This window comes from Culicoides brevitarsis, chromosome 2, assembly GCF_036172545.1.
Source record: "Culicoides brevitarsis isolate CSIRO-B50_1 chromosome 2, AGI_CSIRO_Cbre_v1, whole genome shotgun sequence".
Lineage (NCBI taxonomy): Eukaryota > Metazoa > Arthropoda > Insecta > Diptera > Ceratopogonidae > Culicoides > Culicoides brevitarsis.
The window spans coordinates 32,695,677-32,719,658 of record NC_087086.1 but is presented as its reverse complement, the minus strand read 5'-3'; the positions used below and the strand labels follow the sequence as shown (position 1 = coordinate 32,719,658).

The 23,982-nt window shown below is 29.0% G+C and overlaps 4 protein-coding genes across 5 annotated transcripts; 2 read left to right on the top strand and 2 right to left on the bottom strand.

Moving 5' to 3' along the window:
• Positions 1 to 525: 525 nt before the first annotated feature.
• Positions 526 to 1,949, bottom strand: LOC134830462 (antichymotrypsin-2-like). Its single transcript, XM_063843961.1, has 2 exons — positions 1,840 to 1,949; positions 526 to 1,777 (listed from the first exon to the last, which is right to left on the bottom strand). Exons 1-2 carry the CDS (start codon positions 1,933 to 1,935, stop codon positions 722 to 724), a joined length of 1,152 nt encoding a protein of 383 aa, XP_063700031.1. The 5' UTR covers positions 1,936 to 1,949; the 3' UTR covers positions 526 to 721.
• Positions 1,950 to 6,745: 4,796 nt separating this feature from the next.
• LOC134830918 (uncharacterized) lies at positions 6,746 to 15,354 on the top strand. The gene is made up of 5 exons (XM_063844533.1): positions 6,746 to 6,997; positions 7,270 to 7,399; positions 12,577 to 12,691; positions 12,754 to 12,914; positions 13,690 to 15,354. The coding sequence occupies exons 1-5, from the start codon at positions 6,908 to 6,910 to the stop codon at positions 14,979 to 14,981; spliced, it is 1,788 nt and encodes a 595-aa protein (XP_063700603.1). The 5' UTR covers positions 6,746 to 6,907; the 3' UTR covers positions 14,982 to 15,354.
• Positions 15,355 to 16,735: 1,381 nt separating this feature from the next.
• On the bottom strand, positions 16,736 to 20,585 carry LOC134830458 (zinc transporter ZIP11). 2 transcript variants are annotated; one of them, XM_063843956.1, is made up of 6 exons: positions 20,352 to 20,585; positions 18,322 to 18,386; positions 17,830 to 18,267; positions 17,530 to 17,772; positions 17,146 to 17,470; positions 16,736 to 17,088 (listed from the first exon to the last, which is right to left on the bottom strand). In XM_063843956.1, the coding sequence occupies exons 3-6, from the start codon at positions 18,242 to 18,244 to the stop codon at positions 17,010 to 17,012; spliced, it is 1,062 nt and encodes a 353-aa protein (XP_063700026.1). In that variant the 5' UTR covers positions 18,245 to 18,267; positions 18,322 to 18,386; positions 20,352 to 20,585; the 3' UTR covers positions 16,736 to 17,009. The 2 variants fall into 2 exon arrangements, with proteins under 2 accessions (XP_063700026.1, XP_063700027.1); XM_063843957.1 differs by lacking the exon at positions 20,352 to 20,585 and adding an exon at positions 20,214 to 20,257.
• Positions 20,586 to 23,169: 2,584 nt separating this feature from the next.
• Positions 23,170 to 23,969, top strand: LOC134831807 (uncharacterized). Its single transcript, XM_063845627.1, has 2 exons — positions 23,170 to 23,285; positions 23,342 to 23,969. Exons 1-2 carry the CDS (start codon positions 23,205 to 23,207, stop codon positions 23,873 to 23,875), a joined length of 615 nt encoding a protein of 204 aa, XP_063701697.1. The 5' UTR covers positions 23,170 to 23,204; the 3' UTR covers positions 23,876 to 23,969.
• Positions 23,970 to 23,982: the final 13 nt, after the last annotated feature.

The following is a 23,982-nucleotide window of genomic DNA, read 5'->3' as shown; positions in this document are numbered from 1 at the left end:
CTTAAAACTAACAGTTACTCGATTTAATTCTGAAGAAAAAAAATAAATAAATAAAAAAGAAAAGACTACACTCTATTTTTAGTGCTTAGTTTATGAGAAAACTATTAGAGAGTTGTTACTTACTATTAAGTGTGTACTTAAAAAAAAACAAAATAAAAATTAAATTAAACAGAACAAATAATAAAAAAAAATCATTAAAAATTAAATAATATCAACTTTAAAAAAATAAATACATTAAATTATATATTTGTATTATTAAAAAAAAAAATAATAATTAAAAAATATATATTAAAGAAAAAAAAACTGAAAACTGATTGTAAACTATTTTACTGAATAATTACTTAAAATGTTGAAAAACTGTTGATATATTTAAAGAAAAACGTGCAGTTAATAATATTTAATATATAATTAATAATATTAAAGTTAAAAAGTAATAATTATTAATTTAAAAAAAAATCATAAATAAATAATTATTCGAAAAAAATGTATTTATCCATCACTCAATTTTATTCAACTTTTCTCCAAATTTAAAAAAAAAATAAAAATTAAATTAAAATTCCCTCAAAAAATTATTTAATTTAAAAATTGAAACCTAAAAGTTGAAAAAAAAATCTTGTTATTAAATATTTATTAATTGTAAAAAAAAAATAAAATTGAAAGAAAGAAAAAAAAATAAAAAAATATTTAGAGCTTGATGTAAAATGTTAAAAACATTTTTTTTTTATTTTTTCAAATTTTTAACAGCTCCCATGAACAACGGGGTCTCAACGCCTTCCGCTACAATGGCGAACATAAATGGGCGATCTGCTTCCAATTTCACACTTGGACTTGCCATGCTTGATCCTAACATAAGAATAGCTGTTGCTGCCCCGGCTTCCGTTCCATACTCGTCAACTTTGATAAAAGCTTCGTGAATGACGTCAGAAATTGGCACTTTTTCCTTTGTCACAAACATTTTCGAGAAATCAGCATCACCCGATAAGGCTGTTGGCATTCCAATTTTCTTCAACATTTTACCGAGATCCAATTTTGTCTTGAACTCGAACTTGGGCATCGCAAAATCGATGAAAGTTGATTCCAATTTTTCGTTGAGCTCCAAAAATTTGATGGGAGTTTGTTCGATTTTGGCAAGTCCTTGTTTCTCGTCGGGAATTATCACGAACATGGACATGTTTGTGGAATATTTGTACGGAATTTTGACGATGCTGGCGGATAATTTGGCGTCATGAGTGTAGGGGAGGTGAAGACTCTTTCGGATCCATGGGACTTGATTTACGGTTTGATCGTGATTTGTAAAGTCGTGAGGTTGGGCGTCGTAGAACTCAGTTGCCCAGTTGGCTTTGAAGTAAACGGCGTTGATTAAAATGAGATTTGTGAGTTCATCGATCATGTTTGGTTGGATCATGTCTTGGATCTTGTTGTTGGTGTGTTCTTCGACCCAGGCGCTCATTTGACGGGCAGCGGATTTTTTGTCGGCGAAATTGATCGATTCGATGCTGGATTTGAGGAGATTTTTGACACTCGTTTCGTATTCCGGGCTCAATTGACTGCCGGTTTTGACGTAAACTTTATTGGCGACTTGAAGAACTTTTAATGCTTCGAAGTCTTCGAGTAATTTTGCGAGACTTTCGTGATTGAAATGACTCGAGTAACCAATTACGTTGGCAAGTTCGTCGGCAGTCACTCCTGAGGCACCCAAATGAGCGAGAGCGAGACATGCTTGGATCGAAAATGGTGAGTAGATGATGTTGTCTTCGGCGTTTTTGGCAACAATTTCCTGTTTAAAAAATTAAAAATTCATGATTTTTGTGAAATTTTGGCAAAAAAAAAATGACAAACCTGATACAAATTGTTATGTAAGCCCTTATCAGTGGCCTCTGACACCAAAAGTGCACAAAGAGTGATCAAGAGAATTTTTGTCAATGGTCCGTTCATGATGATTTTTTTCGAAGAACTGATCTCATTTGTAGTTTTTTTGTGTTTTATATACAGAAATTTCTAATCTTTGTGAAATTTCGAAGAATTTCTTATCAAAGTTTGACCAATGATGATTTTTTTTGCATTAATTTTTGTTTTCTTATTTTTTTTATTAATATAATATAATTTTTTTTGTAAAATTTTAGGTTTGAAATTAGTTAAAAAATGACTTACGAAAAACCATCAAAAATTATAAATTTTCAAAACACCATATAAAATTTAAAAATTTTGCCAAAACACCAAATAAAAATTTTTCAATGGTGTTTTTAATTTTTTTTGTTTCATCAAATATCGACCTAATATGAACAGAAATCAACTTTAGAATGAATATTTATTCAATTTTAGGCTTAAAACTGGTCAAAAAATGAATTTTCTAAATTTTAGTTTGCGCAAATTGTATTTCTTGACCAAACAACTTTAATTTCTTTATTTTATCTTTTTCTTTCCTTGATTTTGTAAATCTAACTGCTACAGTTTAAAACTTCCAAACGCTGATTTTTTTGTTTCGTCAAATATCGACCCAATATGAACAAAAATTATCTTTAGAATGAATATTTATTCAATTTTAGGCTTAAAACTGGTCAAAAAATGACATGTAAAAAAATCAGCGTTTTTACTTCCAAACGCTGATTTTTTTGTTTCGTCAAATATCGACCCAATATGAACAGAAATCAACTTTAGAATGAATATTTATTCAATTTTAGGCTTAAAACTGGTCAAAAAATGACATGTAAAAAAATCAGCGTTTTTACTTCCAAACGCTGATTTTTTTGTTTCGTCAAATATCGACCCAATATGAACAAAAATCAACTTAAGAATGAATATTTATTCAATTTTAGGCTTAAAACTGGTCAAAAAATGACATGTAAAAAAATCAGCGTTTTTACTTCCAAACGCTGATTTTTTTGTTTCGTCAAATATCGAGATGAACAAAAATCAAAAAATGATTTTTTAAGAATCCGTTATTTCCAAAACTTTAGGGACATTTATTTATGAACAAAAAATCTTTAGAATGAATATTTATTCAATTTTAGGCTTAAAACTGGTCAAAAAATGACATGTAAAAAAATCAGCGTTTTTACTTCCAAACGCTGATTTTTTTGTTTCGTCAAATATCGACCCAATATGAACAGAAATCAACTTTAGAATGAATATTTATTCAATTTTAGGCTTAAAACTGGTCAAAAAATGACATGTAAAAAAATCAGCGTTTTTACTTCCAAACGCTGATTTTTTTGTTTCGTCAAATATCGACCCAATATGAACAGAAATCAACTTTAGAATGAATATTTATTCAATTTTAGGCTTAAAACTGGTCAAAAAATGACATGTAAAAAAATCAGCGTTTTTACTTCCAAACGCTGATTTTTTTGTTTCGTCAAATATCGACCCAATATGAACAGAAATCATCTTTAGAATGAATATTTATTCAATTTTAGGCTTAAAACTGGTCAAAAAATGACATGTAAAAAAATCAGCGTTTTTACTTCCAAACGCTGATTTTTTTGTTTCGTCAAATATCGACCCAATATGAACAGAAATCATCTTTAGAATGAATATTTATTCAATTTTAGGCTTAAAACTGGTCAAAAAATGACATGTAAAAAAATCAGCGTTTTTACTTCCAAACGCTGATTTTTTTGTTTCGTCAAATATCGACCCAATATGAACAGAAATCAACTTTAGAATGAATATTTATTCAATTTTAGGCTTAAAACTGGTCAAAAAATGACATGTAAAAAAATCAGCGTTTTTACTTCCAAACGCTGATTTTTTTGTTTCGTCAAATATCGACCCAATATGAACAGAAATCAACTTTAGAATGAATATTTATTCAATTTTAGGCTTAAAACTGGTCAAAAAATGACATGTAAAAAAATCAGCGTTTTTACTTCCAAACGCTGATTTTTTTGTTTCGTCAAATATCGACCCAATATGAACAGAAATCAACTTTAGAATTTAGGCTTAAAACTGGTCAAAAAATGACATGTAAAAAAATCAGCGTTTTTACTTCCAAACGCTGATTTTTTTGTTTCGTCAAATATCGACCCAATATGAACAGAAATCACCTTTAGAATGAATATTTATTCAATTTTAGGCTTAAAACTGGTAACATGTAAAAAAAATCAGCGTTTTTACTTCCAAACGCTGATTTTTTTGTTTCGTCAAATATCGACCCAATATGAACAGAAATCAACTTTAGAATGAATATTTATTCAATTTTAGGCTTAAAACTGGTCAAAAAATGACATGTAAAAAAATCAGCGTTTTTACTTCCAAACGCTGATTTTTTTGTTTCGTCAAATATCGACCTAATATGAACAGAAATGAGCTTTAGAATGAATATTTATTCAATTTTAGGCTTAAAACTGGTCAAAAAATGACATGTAAAAAAATCAGCGTTTTTACTTCCAAACGCTGATTTTTTTGTTTCGTCAAATATCGACCCAATATGAACAGAAATCATCTTTAGAATGAATATTTATTCAATTTTAGGCTTAAAACTGGTCAAAAAATGACATGTAAAAAAATCAGCGTTTTTACTTCCAAACGCTGATTTTTTTGTTTCGTCAAATATCGACCCAATATGAACAAAAATCATCTTTAGAATGAATATTTATTCAATTTTAGGCTTAAAAGTGATCAAAAAATGACTTGTAAAAAAATCAGCGTTTTTACTTCCAAACGCTGATTTTTTTGTTTCGTCAAATATCGACCCAATATGAACAGAAATCAACTTTAGAATGAATATTTATTCAATTTTAGGCTTAAAACTGGTCAAAAAATGACATGTAAAAAAATCAGCGTTTTTACTTCCAAACGCTGATTTTTTTGTTTCGTCAAATATCGACCCAATATGAACAAAAATCATCTTTAGAATGAATATTTATTCAATTTTAGGCTTAAAACTGGTCAAAAAATGACATGTAAAAAAATCAGCGTTTTTACTTCCAAACGCTGATTTTTTTGTTTCGTCAAATATCGACCCAATATGAACAGAAATCATCTTTAGAATGAATATTTATTCAATTTTAGGCTTAAAACTGGTCAAAAAATGACATGTAAAAAAATCAGCGTTTTTACTTCCAAACGCTGATTTTTTTGTTTCGTCAAATATCGACCCAATATGAACAGAAATCAACTTTAGAATGAATATTTATTCAATTTTAGGCTTAAAACTGGTCAAAAAATGACATGTAAAAAAATTTTTTTGTTTCGTCAAATATCGACCCAATATGAACAGAAATCAACTTTAGAATGAATATTTATTCAATTTTAGGCTTAAAACTGGTCAAAAAATGACATGTAAAAAAATCAGCGTTTTTACTTCCAAACGCTGATTTTTTTGTTTCGTCAAATATCGACCCAATATGAACAGAAATCAACTTTAGAATGAATATTTATTCAATTTTAGGCTTAAAACTGGTCAAAAAATGACATGTAAAAAAATCAGCGTTTTTACTTCCAAACGCTGATTTTTTTGTTTCGTCAAATATCGACCCAATATGAACAGAAATCATCTTTAGAATGAATATTTATTCAATTTTAGGCTTAAAACTGGTCAAAAAATGACATGTAAAAAAATCAGCGTTTTTACTTCCAAACGCTGATTTTTTTGTTTCGTCAAATATCGACCCAATATGAACAGAAATCAACTTTAGAATGAATATTTATTCAATTTTAGGCTTAAAACTGGTCAAAAAATGACATGTAAAAAAATCAGCGTTTTTACTTCCAAAAAATCGACCCAATATGCTTTAGAATGAATATTTATTTTTTAGGCTGGTCAAAAAATGACATGTAAAAAAATCAGCGTTTTTACTTCCAAACGCTGATTTTTTTTGTTTCGTCAAATATCGACCCAATATGAACAAAAATTATCTTTAGAATGAATATTTATTCAATTTTAGGCTTAAAACTGGTCAAAAAATGACTTGCAAAAAGAATCAGCGTTTTTACTTCCAAACGCTGATTTTTTTGTTTCGTCAAATATCGACCCAATATGAACAAAAATCATCTTTAGAATGAATATAAATCCAATTTTTATCTCCGTTTTTTAATTAATAATTAATAAAAATTATTAATAAAAATTCTTAATAAATTTAAATTATTAAATTTAATAAATTAAATTTAATTAATAAAAATTCTTAATAAAAATTTTAATATTAGAAAAAATAACATAATTTAAATAAAAATTAAATAAATTAAAATTCAATTCAATTTAATTTATTTATTTAAATTTAATAAAATAAAAATAAAATTTTAATTAATAAATTTGTATAATTTTTTAATTTGAATGAATTAAGTTATTTTTTTTTTATAAAAATTTAAAAAATAATATTATTCATTATTTTTTTTAATACCTAAATAAATGTATAAAAATTAAAAGAATTTAAATTTTTTCTTTAAAAAATTAATTCAAATATTTTTTTGGCGAGAACTTTTCTTCTTTATTCTATAAAATATTTTTAAAAATTCGTTTTGAAAAAAGAAAATAATAATTTTTAGCTAATTGTAATATTTCACTAACCAGTCGTCTCCATTTTCCCCCCGAACTTCAGGTATTCCTGCCTAAAGGATACAAAAACAACCAAAAACAAGGAGCGATTCTGCGCAGTAACGATCCTTGCTCTCTCCTTCGTCAACGCTACGCTACAGCGCCATACAGACGCCTTAAAAGTCTCTCTACCGCCACAAAAACATCACAAATTGTAATAAGATTGTACTGATTGGCGATATCACAAGTTAGTAGCAAAGTGTCGAGACAATTGAGTGTACCTCGTGTAACGCTAAGCTTATTATCCTTGAAATTTATCTTTTGAAATAATTCACTTTTTTGCGTTTTCACACGAGAAAATTCGCAAAGAAAAGGCAATTTTGCGTGAAATTACGCGGAAAAATCGACGTCGAATTCAATGAAATTCGAAAAATGAGTCATAAAACGATGGGAAAATCAGTGCTACTGCTCCTACTACAAATTTTCATATTTACACAGAAGGATTTCTGTCATGCGAAAAATGTAAGTACCTACGAAGAATGCAAAATAATGTTTTAAAAAAAACGAGGAAAAAAATGCGAACAAGATTAGTGAAGTCGTTAGCGTTAAATGATGTTAAGCAGCATCGCCTAATGATGAGTTAATGATGATAATGGGTGTTTGTGGTGAGTTAGTAAGGCAAAATTAAACCATCATTAGGCGGATGTCGAACGAATATTAATGATGTTCGTCTTTTTTTTCTTCTTTTTGTGGCAAACGGACAATAAATTTTAATTTCCTGTCTTTCGTCGCAGATCAACATTACCAATTCATGGACATTGCCAGGTCTCGGGTATCCCGTGTTCTATCGATATTTCCGCGACAAAATAACGTGGTACGAGGCAGATGCAGTTTGTCAATTTCATCATGCCAATCTGGCGACAGGTAAAGCCAATTTTCGTCTCTTTGCCTTAAATTTGCTGCGACGCGTGCATTTCCAGTGAATTCTAATTATAAACGACGAACGACGACGACGACAACGAGAAATGAAGCAAAGTAAAGGTAGAGTCGTTGTCGTTGCTAATTAGTCAAGGACGTGTATGTTGGTTGGGTGTGTTGCGAATGCTCCATTATGTCTGTTACAGACACAAAAGTTGCCGTTGCTACTGCTCGTCAAATAAATGAAAAAGTTGTGTTGTTGTGAAAACTTTTTTTTTTTGCAAGGGAACACTCTGTTAGTTAGATGTGAAATGGGGGATTTTGACGGATTATGTAACGAAATTTTGCTTTGAAGAATTTTTTGTTTAAAATTTTGTCTTAAAAATTTAAAAAAAGACTAACTTTAGGTATTCATGAACCCAAACACTTTCAGAAAAATTTTTTGTTGACAAATTGAAGAAATTTAAAAAATATAAAATATTTTCGATTTCATAGATCTTCAAAATATAAAAAAAAGAAAAGTTTATCGAATATCAAAAATTACAATTTTTAATAGAATTTATTAAGATTTTGGTTATATTTGTAAATTTACCAATATAAAAAAATATCATGAGGAATGAATATTTTTCATTATAAAAATTGAACATTTTTCACAATAATTTTAAAATAAATGAAAATATTGAATTTTGAACTGATTTTAACGAAATTTTTGAACTTATTCAAAATTTTGTTAAAATTAGTTCAAATTTCAATATTTTTAACTTTTTTAAATTTTGAGAGAAAAATGATCAATTTTGCAAAGAAAAATATTTACCTAATCCTCTTGATTAAAAAATAATGTATAAAATCTTAAGTAATTCTAAAAAAAATCAATTTTAATATTCGATATGAACAAGAAATAACCGCTTAAAAACTTAAATTTTCCCATTTAAAGAATTTTTATAATGTTAAAAGTCACAATTTTAAAGAGAATTCCTCACTTTGAGAGAAACAACAGACATATTAAGACGTATTTCTTTTATTTTCTCAAAATTAGGTACATGAAAAACAGAAACTTTGTGACTTCAAATTAAAATTCTAAAATTATTTCTACATTAAATCAGGCTCCAACTTGTATTTTTTGGAATTATCAATCATCTTTGACATCCCCCATTGTATCCACGATTTCTTCTATCTAATATTTGAAAGGTCTATCTACGAAATCAAAAGCATTTTTAATTTTTCTAATTCCTTATTGATGGAAAGTTATTCAATTTCATCTTTAAATATTTCATAATTTTTTATTTTTCTCTTTCTAACTGTTTCTGAAATTTTGCTTGAATAGCTTCAAAAAATGTTTAGACTTCAAGTAACATTTTGAACATTTTTTAAGTCATGAACAAAAGCTTTGAAATATATTTTTTAATTTTTTTTAAATATTTAATTAAAATTAAACTTCGGAGAAAAAAGTTAAATATTTTTTAAAAATAATGAATTTAAATAAAATATTTCAAAGCTTCTGTTCATGACTTAAAAAATATTTAAATTAATACACTTAAAGTCTAAACATATTTCGAAGCATATTCAAAGTTACGTCATCCCTTTCCGCCTCAACATAAAAATTCCTCTTTGTGTAAACGAAATTCCATTATAATTATAATGGCAGACATACCACTCCGGCAAGCAAAACACCTTTTGCTCTACATCGCAAAAATCCAGTTGCCACAAACAACAAATACACAATCGCAAACAAACGAACGAGAATTTTTCATGCAAAAAATTAGATTTTGGCTTGATGATTGTGTTGTAAATAAAATAAAATTTATGGAATTATGAAAGAGAGAGAGAGAAACGATGCCAGATGAAGAAGGATCTAATGAATTTATGATTAAGGTTTCACATTTCGGTTTGCATGGCAATGATGTGTGTGCTTTGAAACTTTTTTTTCCTCATCTCTTTGCCTTTTTTTTTGTATGATGAATAATGTCCCAAATTAGGTCCTTTTTATGGATTCATGATTGTTTTGAAAAATGTCATGAACGAAAAAAAAAATGAGAAAGATTGATTTCCGGGATTTGCTATGTTAACCGACATTGACAAATTTACTCAGATTTTTCTTTTATGGAAAATTTTTCGAAATTTTTCACGTTTTTCGGATTTTCCTTTTATATGACTTCATTGTCACTCAAACTCAAAGGAATTGGCTTAAAAACCTTTTTCCGTGACCCGTGTAATCGACTTAAATGTCGTAAAAAGGTGGAAAACGAACCTTTTTGCATTGAAAAAGTTGAAAGTGATCCGAAAAAACACCCGTTAAGGAGCTTAACAATTCATGAAATGAAGCTTATTGTCGATGTTCAGGCATCCGCAAAAAGTCATTCACACAAGTTAAAAACCCCTCAAGGTAAAATATGTATAAATTTCTAATTTTTCCTTCGATAAGATCGCAATTTAAATTTATTTCGGTACCTTATGGCCCGAGAAAAACTTTAAAAACCCCTTTTTTGCTTGTAAGCAAATAAAATCTTTCGATCAAATAAACACGACATCGACAAATCCTCATTTTATACGGAGGAAATCCACGGGAAATATAGTATTACACACATGAATAAACATTCAATTTTCCAGAAGCGAAAAAAAAAGTGAACAAACCTCGCTTCTGGCTCTTATGCAGAAACTCTTCATAACGCTTGAGCGCAATTTTTTAATTAGAATTCCTTCTGAAACCACAAGCATGTTGTTTCCCAAAATGGCGAAAAAAAATTCGCGATTCCTTTTTAAACATTCAAAGCCTGCCAACAAAAAAAATCTTCATCTAAGTTCATACCTCACCTTTTTTCGCGTTGTTGTATGTCTTCGTTATTTTTTCATGATTTCCATTTAACGTGCGGAACATCTGTCGTCGTCATTTAGAAATATTCCGAAACACCTTTGTTGCTGGAATGCGGATCGTTTTACTAGCGAGCAACATGCAAGGTAGAGCAAAAAAAAAACAGGAGAAATTGACAACCATATAAAAAAAAAGTACACAACACAAGAAGCTAAAGTGGCAATAAAATGACAAAGATGACAAAATATGTGTGTTGTGTTCGGTTACAACATTTTCCGCCTCTGCCTCCTCGTTCATCGTTTGTCGAGCGCCGCTCATTTAATATGATAGATATTTGTCTTTGCCATTGGGTGTGTGTCGTTCTTCGTTTTTTTTTCGTGCAACGCATTTTGATAAATTTTTGATTAAAATTTGCTCCACGAAGTATTCAAGGTCTGTCTGTTGAGTTTTTAGTTTTACTAAGATTATTTGAAGTTTTAATAATTTGGTAGTTTTATTAAGATTATTTAAAATTTTAATAATTTGGTCAAAGAGTCTTCTGAGTTTAAAATAAGTAGGAATTCACAATATCAACTTTTCAAATTGTATGTCAGTTCAGCAGTTTGAAGCAAATAGTTTTCAAATTTCCCTATTGGTAGAGTATCAACTGTTAAAATGTTCTAATGTTTTCTTGATGGTCATAATTGATTGTTACTCCTTAATGAATAGGGCTGAACATCTCCGACATGTGCTATGTTGACTCTTAGATAATCAGGCAAGAGACCTTTAATACATTGGAATAATAATTTCAATGACTTCAATTCTTAAGTCAATTCGCACTTAACTGCTTCCTAATTTCTATAACAACTAAATTTTTTTAACTGGATGGATACCAAAAATAAACTGGATCTTTAGGACAAAATTCATTTCTTGGCAGCTGAACTTTTTATGATACAGGATTGTTTCTATCTAATGCGAAATTTTTGTTGCATATTTTTATTTCCTCCAATTTTTGTCTAATGGAACCTTCTTTGACAACTTGTTGTGAAGAATAAAGGCGATCGATAGTTTAAAAGAAAGTAATAATTCTGAAGTGGTATCATCATATTGGACAAAGAATTCATTATTTTTATAGTAATTAGATCAACCAGAAGTGGGTAGTATAGAATCATTAAAATTCAGGTCGAGCTGATTTCATTGGTCCTTGGTATCGGTAGTTGAGTAAAATTATTCATACAATGTCTATCGCCTTTTAGATGTACCTATAAAGTATTTTTGTGGTAATTTTATTTGAACACCTGTTTAAGCTTATTTGAACTAAGTTCTAAACAAGTAAGTTCAGAACAACCTGAAATAAAATTTTTACTTTTTAATTGAAAAAATTAATTAATTAGTTAAAATTAAGAAAGTCTAAAAACTTACCTGAACATTTTTTAAAATTAGAAATACGCTCAAGTCTCTTAACTCATGACAGTTACTTTAATTTCCATTTGCCATCCTTTGAGTGAATAAATATCCAACACATTTCCTAACTACCTAATGATATGTCGAGAATATGCCGAGAAAGAAGGTTGGCAGCATTTTTCTTGTCTTCCTTTTGTGCCTCATTTTCTCATTTATTATCCATTAACTTGTAAACTTGAACTACATTTTTTTTTGCTTCTGTTTTTATGTTTTGTGTGTCTTGACTCTCGCACTCTTCGGGGAGCAGCACACTGTTGTCTGTTTTGTTATTACATCAAGTATTTTGTTGTTTTATTTGCACAATTATTTGTTGTCGGAAAAACGGAGAAAGGGTTGTATTGCAGCTGTTGATTAATGTCTGTTGTCTGTTTATTCCGAGACTTTGGAGAGTTTTTGTGACGTGACGTAAGATTTATTTTTATTTTTTTTTTTTATTTTATTCATACGATCATTTTGCTGTGAGTAGAAGTGTGTCTGACAAAACAAATTCAATCAGAAAATGCTTTCAAATTTAATCGTCCATTAGCTAAACATCTCCTTCCTTCCGATCGATTCAATTCGATTCGCATCCATTATTATTGCACGACGTCGACTGCACGAATTTTGCTCTATGAGGAGAAAAATCTGCTCAAATATTGATGTTACGTAACGGGGTAATAAAATGAGTGAACGAGTAACAACAAAACTGCTGCGATGCATAATAAATGCAGGAAGATAAACGTCAGCAATGTTTGCAAGGTAGATGCAAGCATTTTTTTTTGTTTCGCCATAAATATTCGCAAAAACCGATAGAAACAAAAATTTTTCACAAAATGAATATTTAAAATCAATTTGAAATAAATTTTACCTTTTATCTTGGGGGAATTCATTGGAAAATGCCGAAATTTTTTGTGATCGCCTTTTGTTAATTCAAGTTTTTTTCTGGTTCTAGTCAACAATGGTGCGCAATTCGATGCTGTTCATGCATTACTAAAAGAGATTGATGTCAGTACAAATACGTGGATTGGACTCACTCGCCCGGAAGGTAGTGAAAGATTTAAATGGACGTAAGTTTTACCTTTTTTTGTTGGATTTTTCCATCAAATTTGATGTTTATGCATATTTTCAGGAATCATAAAGAATCCAGCTTGAGTACTCCATATTGGGCTGAAGCATTGCCAGTTGGAGGGGGATCCTTGTGTGCTGCAATCGATCCTGCTCAAGACTTCCGATGGCATGCGATGCATTGTGGAGGACCCTCAGCAGCGAGTTTTTTGTGTGAAATGAAAGGTAAGGTTTAAAATTTTTTTTTTAACGAAAATATTTTTTTAATTTTTTTTTGTGAAATTAGTTACGCAAATTTTTACCCAAATTTGACGTAAATTTAAAAAAAATTATAAACGTCAATTCAAAAAAGTCCGTTAAAAATTTGAAAATCGCATTTTTTGCTAATTCAAATAAAAATTAAGGAATGAATTTCAAAGAAAATAAAAATTTCGAAAAATTTGTCAATTTTCATAAGATTTTAATTGGATTTTAATCAAAACTTTGTAAATGTAACTTTAAAAAAAATAAAAATTTGAAAATCGCAATTTTGCCAATTCAAATAGAAAATTAGGGAATAAATTTCAAAGATCATAGAATTTAAAAAATTGTCAATTTTCGTAAGATTTTAAATGGATTTTAATTAAAAATTTGTAAATGTCACTTCAAAAAACAAATTTCGTTAAAATTTGAAAATCGCAATTTTGCTAATTCAAGTCATAAATTCTTAAGTTAATAAAAAAATTTTAACCAAAAAAAAAATTAAAAAATTAAAAAAAAATAAAAATGAAAATTTTTATCAAAAAATTTTATGAAATTTTTTTTTTCAAAATTGGTTCAAAAAAATTGTTTCAAATTTTCTCTTTCCTAAATTTAAAGAAAAAAAATATGAAATTTATCAAAAAATTCTAAATGTCAATTCAAAAAAAAATTTCCGTTAAAAATTTGAAAATCGCATTTTTGCTAATTCAAGCAAATTTTAAGTCAATTTTATTCAAAATTTTAATTCTTACCTTTCCAGTTCCTGATTGGGCCTTTAAATGCACCACAAATTCTCTTTCGACAACGACATATTACGACACGGAAAGCGGCAAAATCCACTTAACTCACATGTGTGACAAGGACACGATGAAAATGGCGGCTTGCACAAGCGAAACGAAAGCTGCCACGATTGAACGCGAACTTAACTGCGATGCCATTGAAGAAAGTCCGTTAAGTCCTGAACTAGCTGCTGAATTCAAGGAATTTTACGAAGGAAAACCCAAGAAAAAGACTTCGTGGAAAAAAGTTTCGGTAGCTGACAAAAAATATTCCAAAATTCCCAAATTCGTGAGTCAATTGATCGATGACGACGAGATGATGCAAGGAGACGAACCGATCAAATCGCAAGACGCGACAACCGAAAGCGCTTCCACAACTGAAGGAATTTCAACTTCCACAGAACCTTTTTCGAGTTCTTCCTTTTCTGGATCTTCCGATGGCGACACGGATTCGTCTGCCGCTTATTACACGGATTTCACCGAAGATTCTTCCTTTGATGATCGCACGAAACGCGAAACGGTTCCCGAATCTTCCACAGTCTCGATGATGCTCCCGAATGGCGTGAAGAAACACTCGAGCAGCAAACACGGCTTCAGCACAAATGACTTTGCCAAGCATCGAGGACGTAAATTGGGCAAATCCAATCCGCAATTATTCTCGCCGCAAGTGATGCGAAAGGAATTTGATCGTCCCCGCATCTCGAACATCACGACGCAAAAGAGCGACAACAAGAAACAACAAACGGGTGACATGTTTGTGCCTCCAATGTTGCTTGTCAAGTCGAATTTCCCGCATCACACGATCGAAAATCGCCCAATTGCCACGACAGAACCCACTTCGCATCACTCCACGGAACAAGGTTTCACGGATTTTGATAATTTCAACGAGACTTTTGACTCGGAAGTTGTCACGGACGACATTTTGCTCGAAAATTTCACTCACAGCACGGAATCGCCGAGCATCGAGACCACAATTGGCACTGCGATGAATACCACACGCAATAATACCGCCGTTTCTGACGGGGTTTCGCCCGCTCCGACGACTCCCGCGCCAATTACGGTGCCCGAAAAGATGAAACCCCACACGGAAGCATTGAAATCGCACGAAGTGACACGAAAACCAGGCAGCGAAGAGTCCTCGGCGGAAAATCATCTCGAGAATCACGAAAATAACGGGCTAAATGGCGAAGATGCGGAACCTTACAAGCCAAATAGACATCGCGTTTTGACCGAAGGACCGAGTAATAATTACATCAAGAAGGTTTTGGGTTAGAAAAGTAGATTTTTTTCAAAGAAAGCGAAATTCGAATTTACTAAAAACTGGGAAAAATCAAAAGAATAAATTTTGTAAACCTCTGTGGGAGGTCTTTTAAATCGTCGAACTCGTGCAATTTGCGAGGAAAAACATGCTTAACCTTAAAAAACTTGAACAAAACATATGATAGAGTTAATCCAAGCCATCCAATATTTATTAAAATTAATTAATAATTGCAATTGTGAACGTGATTTTGTCACGTAATGATTATATTATGGTAGATCGAATAGCAAAAAACCGATCAATTTTTAATGAAGTATGCCTAAAAATGTCTAAAAATCTATTTCTGTAGAGCAGGATCCTGATATTTTCTGCTAAACTTAACGAAATGAGCACGTAAATTAATTTAAATATATTAAAAATTAATTACTTATTTAAATAATTTAAAATTAAATTTATTTAAATAATTAATTAATTTAATTTAAACAAATAATTAATAAACTTTAATTAATTTTTCATATAAAATTTTATTTAAAAAATTACGAAATTAATATAAATTTAAAAAAATAAATTTAATTAATTTTTAAAAATTTTATTATCCATTTACCCCGTAAATTAATTTAAATATATTAAAAATTAAATTTTTTATTTAAATAATTTAAAATTAAATTTATTTAAATAATAAATTAATTTAATTTAAACAAATAATAAATACTGATAAACTTTTTTTTTTAAATAATTTTTTTTTAATTAAAGATTTGCCAAAATTTAATTAAAAATAAAATTGAGTTATAAAATGTTGTTCAAAAAAAAATTTTAATTAAAAAATTAAAATTAAATAATAAATTTTAAATTAATAAATAATTTATATAATAAAATTTAATTAAATATTTATTAAAAATAAATTAATAATTAAATAAATATTTTAAAATATTTTTAAATTAATATTAAATTTTAATTATTTAATAAATTTTAATTGTTTTTAAAATTATTGTAAAAAAATAATTAATTAAAAAATTATTAAATTAAATTAAAATAATAATTAAAAAATTATTAAATTAAATTTTAAAAAATAATTAAAAAATTATTTTAAATTAAATTAAAATAATTAATTAAAAATTATTTTTTTTAAGTACTTTATTAATTTTTTTTAATCAATAATTTTTACGTGCTCCATTAGAAGTAAAAAAAAATTGTAGAAAACAAAACTTGTAAATGTCTATCCCTATAATACAAAAGTATTCTACTCAACAGATCGTAGTATTTATCAGTATTTCCAACTTCTAATAAACCTTTGCAGCAATTTTGTTCCCCAATAACCGCGTACAAGTCAATTATGCGTCCTCTACAAATTAAAACATGTCAAAAAATATTTTTCAAAAAATATTTGCACAATAAACAATCAAGTTCCTTTTTTATTATCATTAAACATCGCACTATTTTCTAATTTTTTATCAAATATTTTAAGCATAAAAATCCAATTTTAATAAAAAAAAATAAAATAATAAAAAATACCTTTAAAAAATAAAAATAAATAAAATTTTAAAAAGTGTTAAGAAAAAAAAATAATTTGGAATTATTTATATTTTATGATTAATGAAAATATTACCAAAAATGAAAGTTATAGACAAAAAAAATGTATATTAGTCAAAAAATAAACCTGAATAAGTATGAAAAATAATTTTTTTTTTTTTTTTTGAAGCCAAATTTACAAAATACCAGACGTCTCCACACCAAAAATTAAATAAAACTGCAAAATTTATTGACTCAAAAGGCATCTTTTGCTATATTTCATCTCATGAATTACATAAAATATTTAGATTAGGACAAAGTTTGTGCTTTCATACTTAAAAACGATAAGTACTGGTCATAATTTGCGAAGAAACATCAACAAGGAGAGTTTTCTTACAGGCTAAAAAATAATATTTACGATAAAAAAAATACTTTTAAGTATCTTTAAAAGTCTCTTAAAGCTAAATTTCTTCTTCTTGGAACATTAAATAATCGAATTCACATGTTTTCTCAAAAAAAATATTTCTCTTCCGTTCAACCAAGTCCAACATCAAGGCACATCATCACGACGAATCCGAGAATGCATCCCCAAGTCGCTAACAGGCCATTTCCTCTGAAAATTTCATCAAAAATTAATTTTTTCACAATAAAAATTAAAAATTTTTCTTACTCTGCATGAGCTTCCGGCAAAATATCGTCGGCAACGATGTAAATCATCGCGCCAGCAGCAAATGAGAGCGCATAAGGGAGAATCACGGTCGCTATTGTGACAGCTACTGCTCCTAAAATCCCAAAAATAGGCTCAACCATGCCCGATAACTGTCCGTACCAGAATGCCTTGCCAAGACTGAAGCCCGCAGCATGCAGAGGCAAACTCACAGCGAGTCCTTCGGGGAAATTTTGGATCCCGATGCCAACGGCGAGGTTTCTGGCAGCTTCAAAAGTCGCTGTGGGGGTTTTTCCGATGGCGCCGAATGAGACTCCGACTGCTAAGCCTAAAATTTTATTTTTTTTTTTAAGAAATTTTATTATTTTTAGTGAAAAAATTTTTTACCTTCTGGAATGTTATGCACCGTAATCGCGATAACGAGCAACATTATCCGCTTCCATTGCGAAATTTGATGTTCGGCACGCGTTTGTGTCGCATCTGTGTACGTATTTCCGTCCTTTGAGTGATCCGTGCTGCCTCTCCTTCGTTTTTTCGCTACCGTTGTGTGTTGCGTCGTCAAACAATCCGCAAAACTGTTCATTTCTACTGCAAGTCCTTCTGCGCTTCCGTTTTTTTCGTCGCCATTTGCTACAAAAAATTAAATTTTTCAATATTTTTCATTAAATTTCGCTCAAATTTTCTCACTTTTTCCATGTTCCGCCAAATTTTGGTCATCCAGTGCGATTTCTGCCTTGTCCTTACTTTGCGTCGTCAGCTGGATCATCATCGAAGACGTGTTGATGCCCAAAAAACTGATTAATTTGTCGCAGCCAAAGACGAAAATCGCTCCTAGCAAAAAGCCGGCAGCAATGGGAATAAAGGCAAATTCACCTTTGTTGCCATACGTTCCGGAATCTTCCGCTAGTTCGATTGCCGGCGCCAAGAGAGACCAAAATGAGGCAGCTATCATGACGCCAGCAGCGAATCCTAACGCTGTATCGAGTGTTTTGCGTTGATTGCCGTTAATGAAGACAACGAGACCGGCGCCGAGTGCCGTTAAGCCCCACGTGAGAAGTGTTCCGAGTAGTGCTTGTGTGACGGGACCATATCCTTGGATCATTTTGAACGAAATTTAGAGGAAATCTGAAAAAATAATAATTAAATTTAAAAATTTTATTTAAAAAAATTAAAACTTACGTCAGAAATTGTTAAAAAATTAAAAAATTTTTTTTTCTGGAATTTCGTGCAAAATTTTGTCAAATCTGAAATAAATAAAATAAAAAATGAATTAAAAAAATATTTTTTTTATCTTACGTCAACTTCATCAATAAAAAAACTTCAAAAACGTCTGTTTCTTATCAAAACCCGGCAACGAAATAATTTTCCCCTACCAATTGTTAAGTTTTCAAAGCCACACGAAGCAATGTCAACAATTTCAAGCCATTTAAGTTCAAATTTATTATTTAATACTAATATCAGGCATGAACGAACACAAAAAAAAAATCTTTATCTTTATGACACTTGGCATCGCACTGTTTTCTGCACTAAATTATCGCTGAACTTAAAAAATATTTTTGTTGTTTGCTCAGTGAGAAGAAACGCAAACAAGGATTTTGGTTTAAATTTAAGGCTGAAGTGAGATGGATCTTGATGGCTTGACGAATGGTTAATAAAAAATACTTTGTAATTTAATTTTTAAATACATTTCGATAAAAAAATAATTTCAAGGAGAAATTTTTTTTCTGTGTTGAAAGAATTTTTAAAAAATATACGAAAATATTTAAAAAAAAAATTAGATTTTTATTTAACAACTTGAATTCTGAAATTTTTATTTAAAAATTTTAATTTAAATTAAAAATAATAAATTAATTTAAATTAAATAATTTATTTAAATTTAATTTAATATTTTTAATTAATTAATTTTAATTTAAAAAATATTTCAATAATTTAGAAACACACCATTTAATTAATAAAAATTTTAAATAAATTTTAAATATTTTGAAAAAAAGCAAAAATTGAATAAAAATATGTAAAAATTAAATAATTTGAAAGCAAAAATTAAAAAAGAAATATATATTTTTTTTAATAAATTAAAAAAAAATATTTTGAAAAATTAATAATTACATATTAAAAATAATTTATTTGAATCAAAAAAATACAAAAAAATCAAAAAGGAAAAATTTTAAAAAAAAATTTTTAAATTAAAAAAAATATAAAAAAAATTATTTAATTAATTATTAAAAATTATTTAATTAATTATTTTTTTATTTAAATTAAGGAAATAAAAAATAAATTAAATTTGTTTATTTAAATTTTTAAATTTTATTTTAATTTAATTTTTTAATTAATTTATTTATTAAAAACTACAAAAAAAGCGCTCAAGCCATTTCATATTAAAAAAAAAAAATTTTGTCTGAATGATTGAACTTCATCACAAATTTCTTCAATGCAAAAAGTTCCGTATGATTAAATGCGACAGCTGCGAACAAATAAACGCGACATGGGTAAATATCTCAGCTGTTTACTATTTTGTCATGAAATCAACTGATAACAAATTGCGTTGATAAAAAAAAATAATTTTTTGAGCACAACGCGATATTACGACGTCCCTTTTTTTACAAAATCTCATTCTCGGCAAATTTTAAAATTCCCTTATTCACTAACCTTGAAAAAAATTTTTTTTGTGAGTTGAAAAAACTCATTAAAATTTTGTTAGCATCTAAAAATCTTAAGAATTGATTTTTTTTCTAAATTTTTTGCTTGCACTTTGAATTTGGCGTGACTCATCTGCTCAAAACTAAACAAAAGGTAGAAAGCAAGGCCATTAGCAACATAAGAAGAGGCATCATCCGAGTATCATCAGAACAGCATAGCACGACGACGACGACGATAAATAACTGGTTTGACTGGAAATCTTCTTTTTTCATTCATTCATCGATTTTTATCGCGACTTCAATACGATTCAGATGCAAATTAAAACAAAAAAAATTGTAAAAATGTCAAAAATTCAAGTAATTGAACTCACTTTTGCAAACAATCATCAATTGACTTAATCAATTCAATTTAATCTTTAAATTCTTATCACTCACTTGTTACGAAATATTTTTCCTGTCGCGATTTTTTTTTGTTGCTTTCCTTTGTTCAACTTTTAATTTTTGATTTTTTTCACTATTTCACAAGTCACGATCATGCAAAATGAGTTTCAACATCTGTCGTGTTCTACTCACCCGGTATTTTTGCTGTTCTATGCACTTTTTTGCATAAATTTACTTGAGGAAGTTAATTAAGCACCCACACAGTCCAGAAAAAATCTGAGTTTTCTCAATGAATTTTGATAATTTTGTTTTTAGCACCGTTAACAGCTCTTTTCACGTCGTCCGAAGAGCTTTTTAAAACTTTATTTGTCTCATGTTTGCTGAAAATTCGATAAAAAGTCGGAAAGACACGTCTTTGTATTGAGATTTCTTGCTTTGGAATGAAAACGTAAACAAAAGCAACTTGAATTAGCGTGAAGGCAAAAGATGATAACCGGAAATGCGGCGAGTAGCTGAACTAATGAAAAGAAAAGGCGTTGCTCCAAATGGATATGTCATATGTCAGATATGTCAGAGGGCTCTAATTTATCATTTTTAATCATTTTATAACTCAAAACTGCCAAAAAAAATTTAAATTGAAAAAAAAATTTTTTCTTTTACATAGTTTTGTTTTGAAAACTAAATCAAGAGCAAAACTGTGTCAAAAACTATGTCAAAAACTGTGTCAAAGCAATTTTTGTCAAATCTTGCTCCAAATGGATAAAAATTTGTCAGAGTGCCCTAATTTATCATTTTTAATCATTTTGCAACTCAAAACTGCCAAAAAATTTAAATTGAAAAAAAAAAAAAAGTTTTGATTTGAAAACCAAAAAAATTGAAACTGTCAAAAAAAAAATTTTTTTTTTCTTTGACATAGTTTTGATTTGAAAACTAAATCAAGAGCAAAACTGTGTCAAAAACTATGTCAAAAACTGTGTCAAAGCAATTTTTGTCAAATCTTGCTCCAAATGGATAAAAATTTGTCAAAGGGCTCTAATTTATCATTTTTAATCATTTTATAACTCAAAACTGCCAAAAAATTGAAACTGAAAAAAATTTTTTTCTTTGACACAGTTTTGATTTGAAAACTAAATCAAGAGCAAAACTGTGTCAAAAACTATGTCAAAAACTGTGTCAAAGCAATTTTTGTCAAATCTTGCTCCAAAAAGATAAAAATTTGTCAGAGGGCTCTAATTTATCATTTTTAATCATTTTATAACTCAAAACTGCCAAAAAATTGAAACTGAATTTTTTTTTTTCTTTGACACAGTTTTGATTTGAAAACTAAATCAAGAGCAAAACTGTGTCAAAAACTATGTCAAAAACTGTGTCAAAGCAATTTTTGTCAAATCTTGCTCCAAATGGATAAAAATTTGTCAGAGGGCTCTAATTTATCATTTTTAATCATTTTATAACTCAAAACTGCCAAAAAATTGAAACTGAAAAAAAAATTTTTTTCTTTGACACAGTTTTGATTTGAAAACTAAATCAAGAGCAAAACTATGTCAAAAACTGTGTCAAAGCAATTTTTGTCAAATCTTGCTCCAAATGGATAAAAATTTGTCAGAGGGCTCTAATTTATCATTTTTACTCATTTTATAACTCAAAACTGCCAAAAAATTGAAACTGAAAAAAAAATTTTTCTTTGACACAGTTTTGATTTGTCAAATCAAAAACTGTGTCAAAAACTGTGTCAAAGCAATTTATGAAAAATCTTGCTCCAAATGGATAAAAATTTGTCAGAGGGCTCTAATTTATCATTTTTAATCATTTTATAACTCAAAACTGCCAAAAAATTGAAACTGAAAAAAAATTTTTTCTTTGACACAGTTTTGATTTGAAAACTAAATCAAGAGCAAAACATAGTTTTGTGAAAACTAAACTCAAGAGAATTTTTTTTCTGTGTCAAAAACTGTGTCAAAAAAAAACTGTGTCAAAACCATTTTTGTCAAATCTTGCTCCAAATGGAAAAAAAAAATTTGTCAGAGGGCTCTAATTTATCATTTTTAATCATTTTACAACTCAAAACTGCCAAAAAATTGAAACTGAAAAAAAAATTTTTCTTTGACACAGTTTTGATTTGAAAACTAAATCAAGAGCAAAACTGTGTCAAAAACTGTGTCAAAAACCGTGTCAAAGCAATTTTTGTCAAATCTTGCTCCAAATGGATAAAAATTTGTCAGAGGGCTCTAATTTATCATTTTTAATCATTTTATAACTCAAAACTGCCAAAAAATTGAAACTGAAAAAAAAAATTTTTCTTTGACACAGTTTTGATTTGAAAATAAAATCAAGAGCAAAACTGTGTCAAAAACTGTGTCAAAAACCGTGTCAAAGCAATTTTTGTCAAATCTTGCTCCAAATGGATAAAAATTTGTCAGAGGGCTCTAATTTATCATTTTTAATCATTTTATAACTCAAAACTGCCAAAAAATTGAAACTGAAAAAAAACTTTTTCTTTGACATAGTTTTGATTTGAAAACTAAATCAAGAGCAAAACTGTGTCAAAAACTGTGTCAAAAACCGTGTCAAAGCAATTTTTGTCAAATCTTGCTCCAAATGGATAAAAATTTGTCAGAGGGCTCTAATTTATCATTTTTAATCATTTTATAACTCAAAACTGCCAAAAAATTGAAACTGAAAAAAAAATTTTTCTTTGACATAGTTTTGATTTGAAAACTAAATCAAGAGCAAAACTGTGTCAAAAACTGTGTCAAAAACTGTGTCAAAGCCATTTTTGTCAAATCTTGCTCCAAATGGATAAAAATTTGTCAGAGGGCTCTAATTTATCATTTTTAATCATTTTATAACTCAAAACTGCTAAAAAATTGAAATACGAAACAAATTTCCTCCCCCCCCTTTTGACGAAATCCATCGTACTTGACGCCACTAATGAACGACGCCTAAATAATTATCACTTTCATTCGTCTCATTTGTTGAATCAGCATGAAAGCAAATTATTAAAATCAACCGTTGAACCAAAATAAACCGCAATTTCTGCAAAAAATGTCAGCAAACGAGACAATTTTAGTAGATGAAGCCGAAATTCTTGATCTCATCAACGAAGCTAACACCGCTGTGGACAAAGTAAGTCATAAATTTCATGAAATTCTCGAAAAAAATCAATTTTCATAATTTTTCAGTTAAATTTCGTCACTCTCACGGAAGACTACGAGAAAAAATGTCAAATAATTTTCGCGGAACTCGACAAAGACCTCACAAATTGGAGCAAAAACATCACAAAATACATCGAAAAATTGCGGGAAGCGCAACAACTCGAGGAAGGAGTAAAATATGACTTGATTCAACGTTTAAGTTTGAATTCCGGATCAATTTCCGACGAAATCAAAACATTCGAAGGTCGCTTGAAGCAACTCGAAACAATTTTACGGGAAAATGGAAAAGTCGTTTGTGGCGAACTCGTTTCGAACGAAGAACTGGCGCTCGTTCAGAAGCTCGAAGATGAAGTAGATTTAATTAACGATCTGTTGACAGATACAAACAAGGATTTTTCCGAAGTTGCCGGCGAATACAAAGAAGGCGTAAAATGCGCCAAAGTCTTGGGACGAGCTCAAAAGTTGCTCGACGGAATTGATGGACTCGAATCGCAACTGAACAAAATTCAGCGAAAAATCATCAAAAATGGCGTGAAAAAAATTCAAATTGAGGAAATTTAAACAAAAAAAAAATTTCCCAGTGATTTTTTTTATTGATAACGTGCAAAAATATCCTTAAAATTATTAGTTTTTTGTTGAAATAAATTAACGTTCCTTAAAAAAAATCC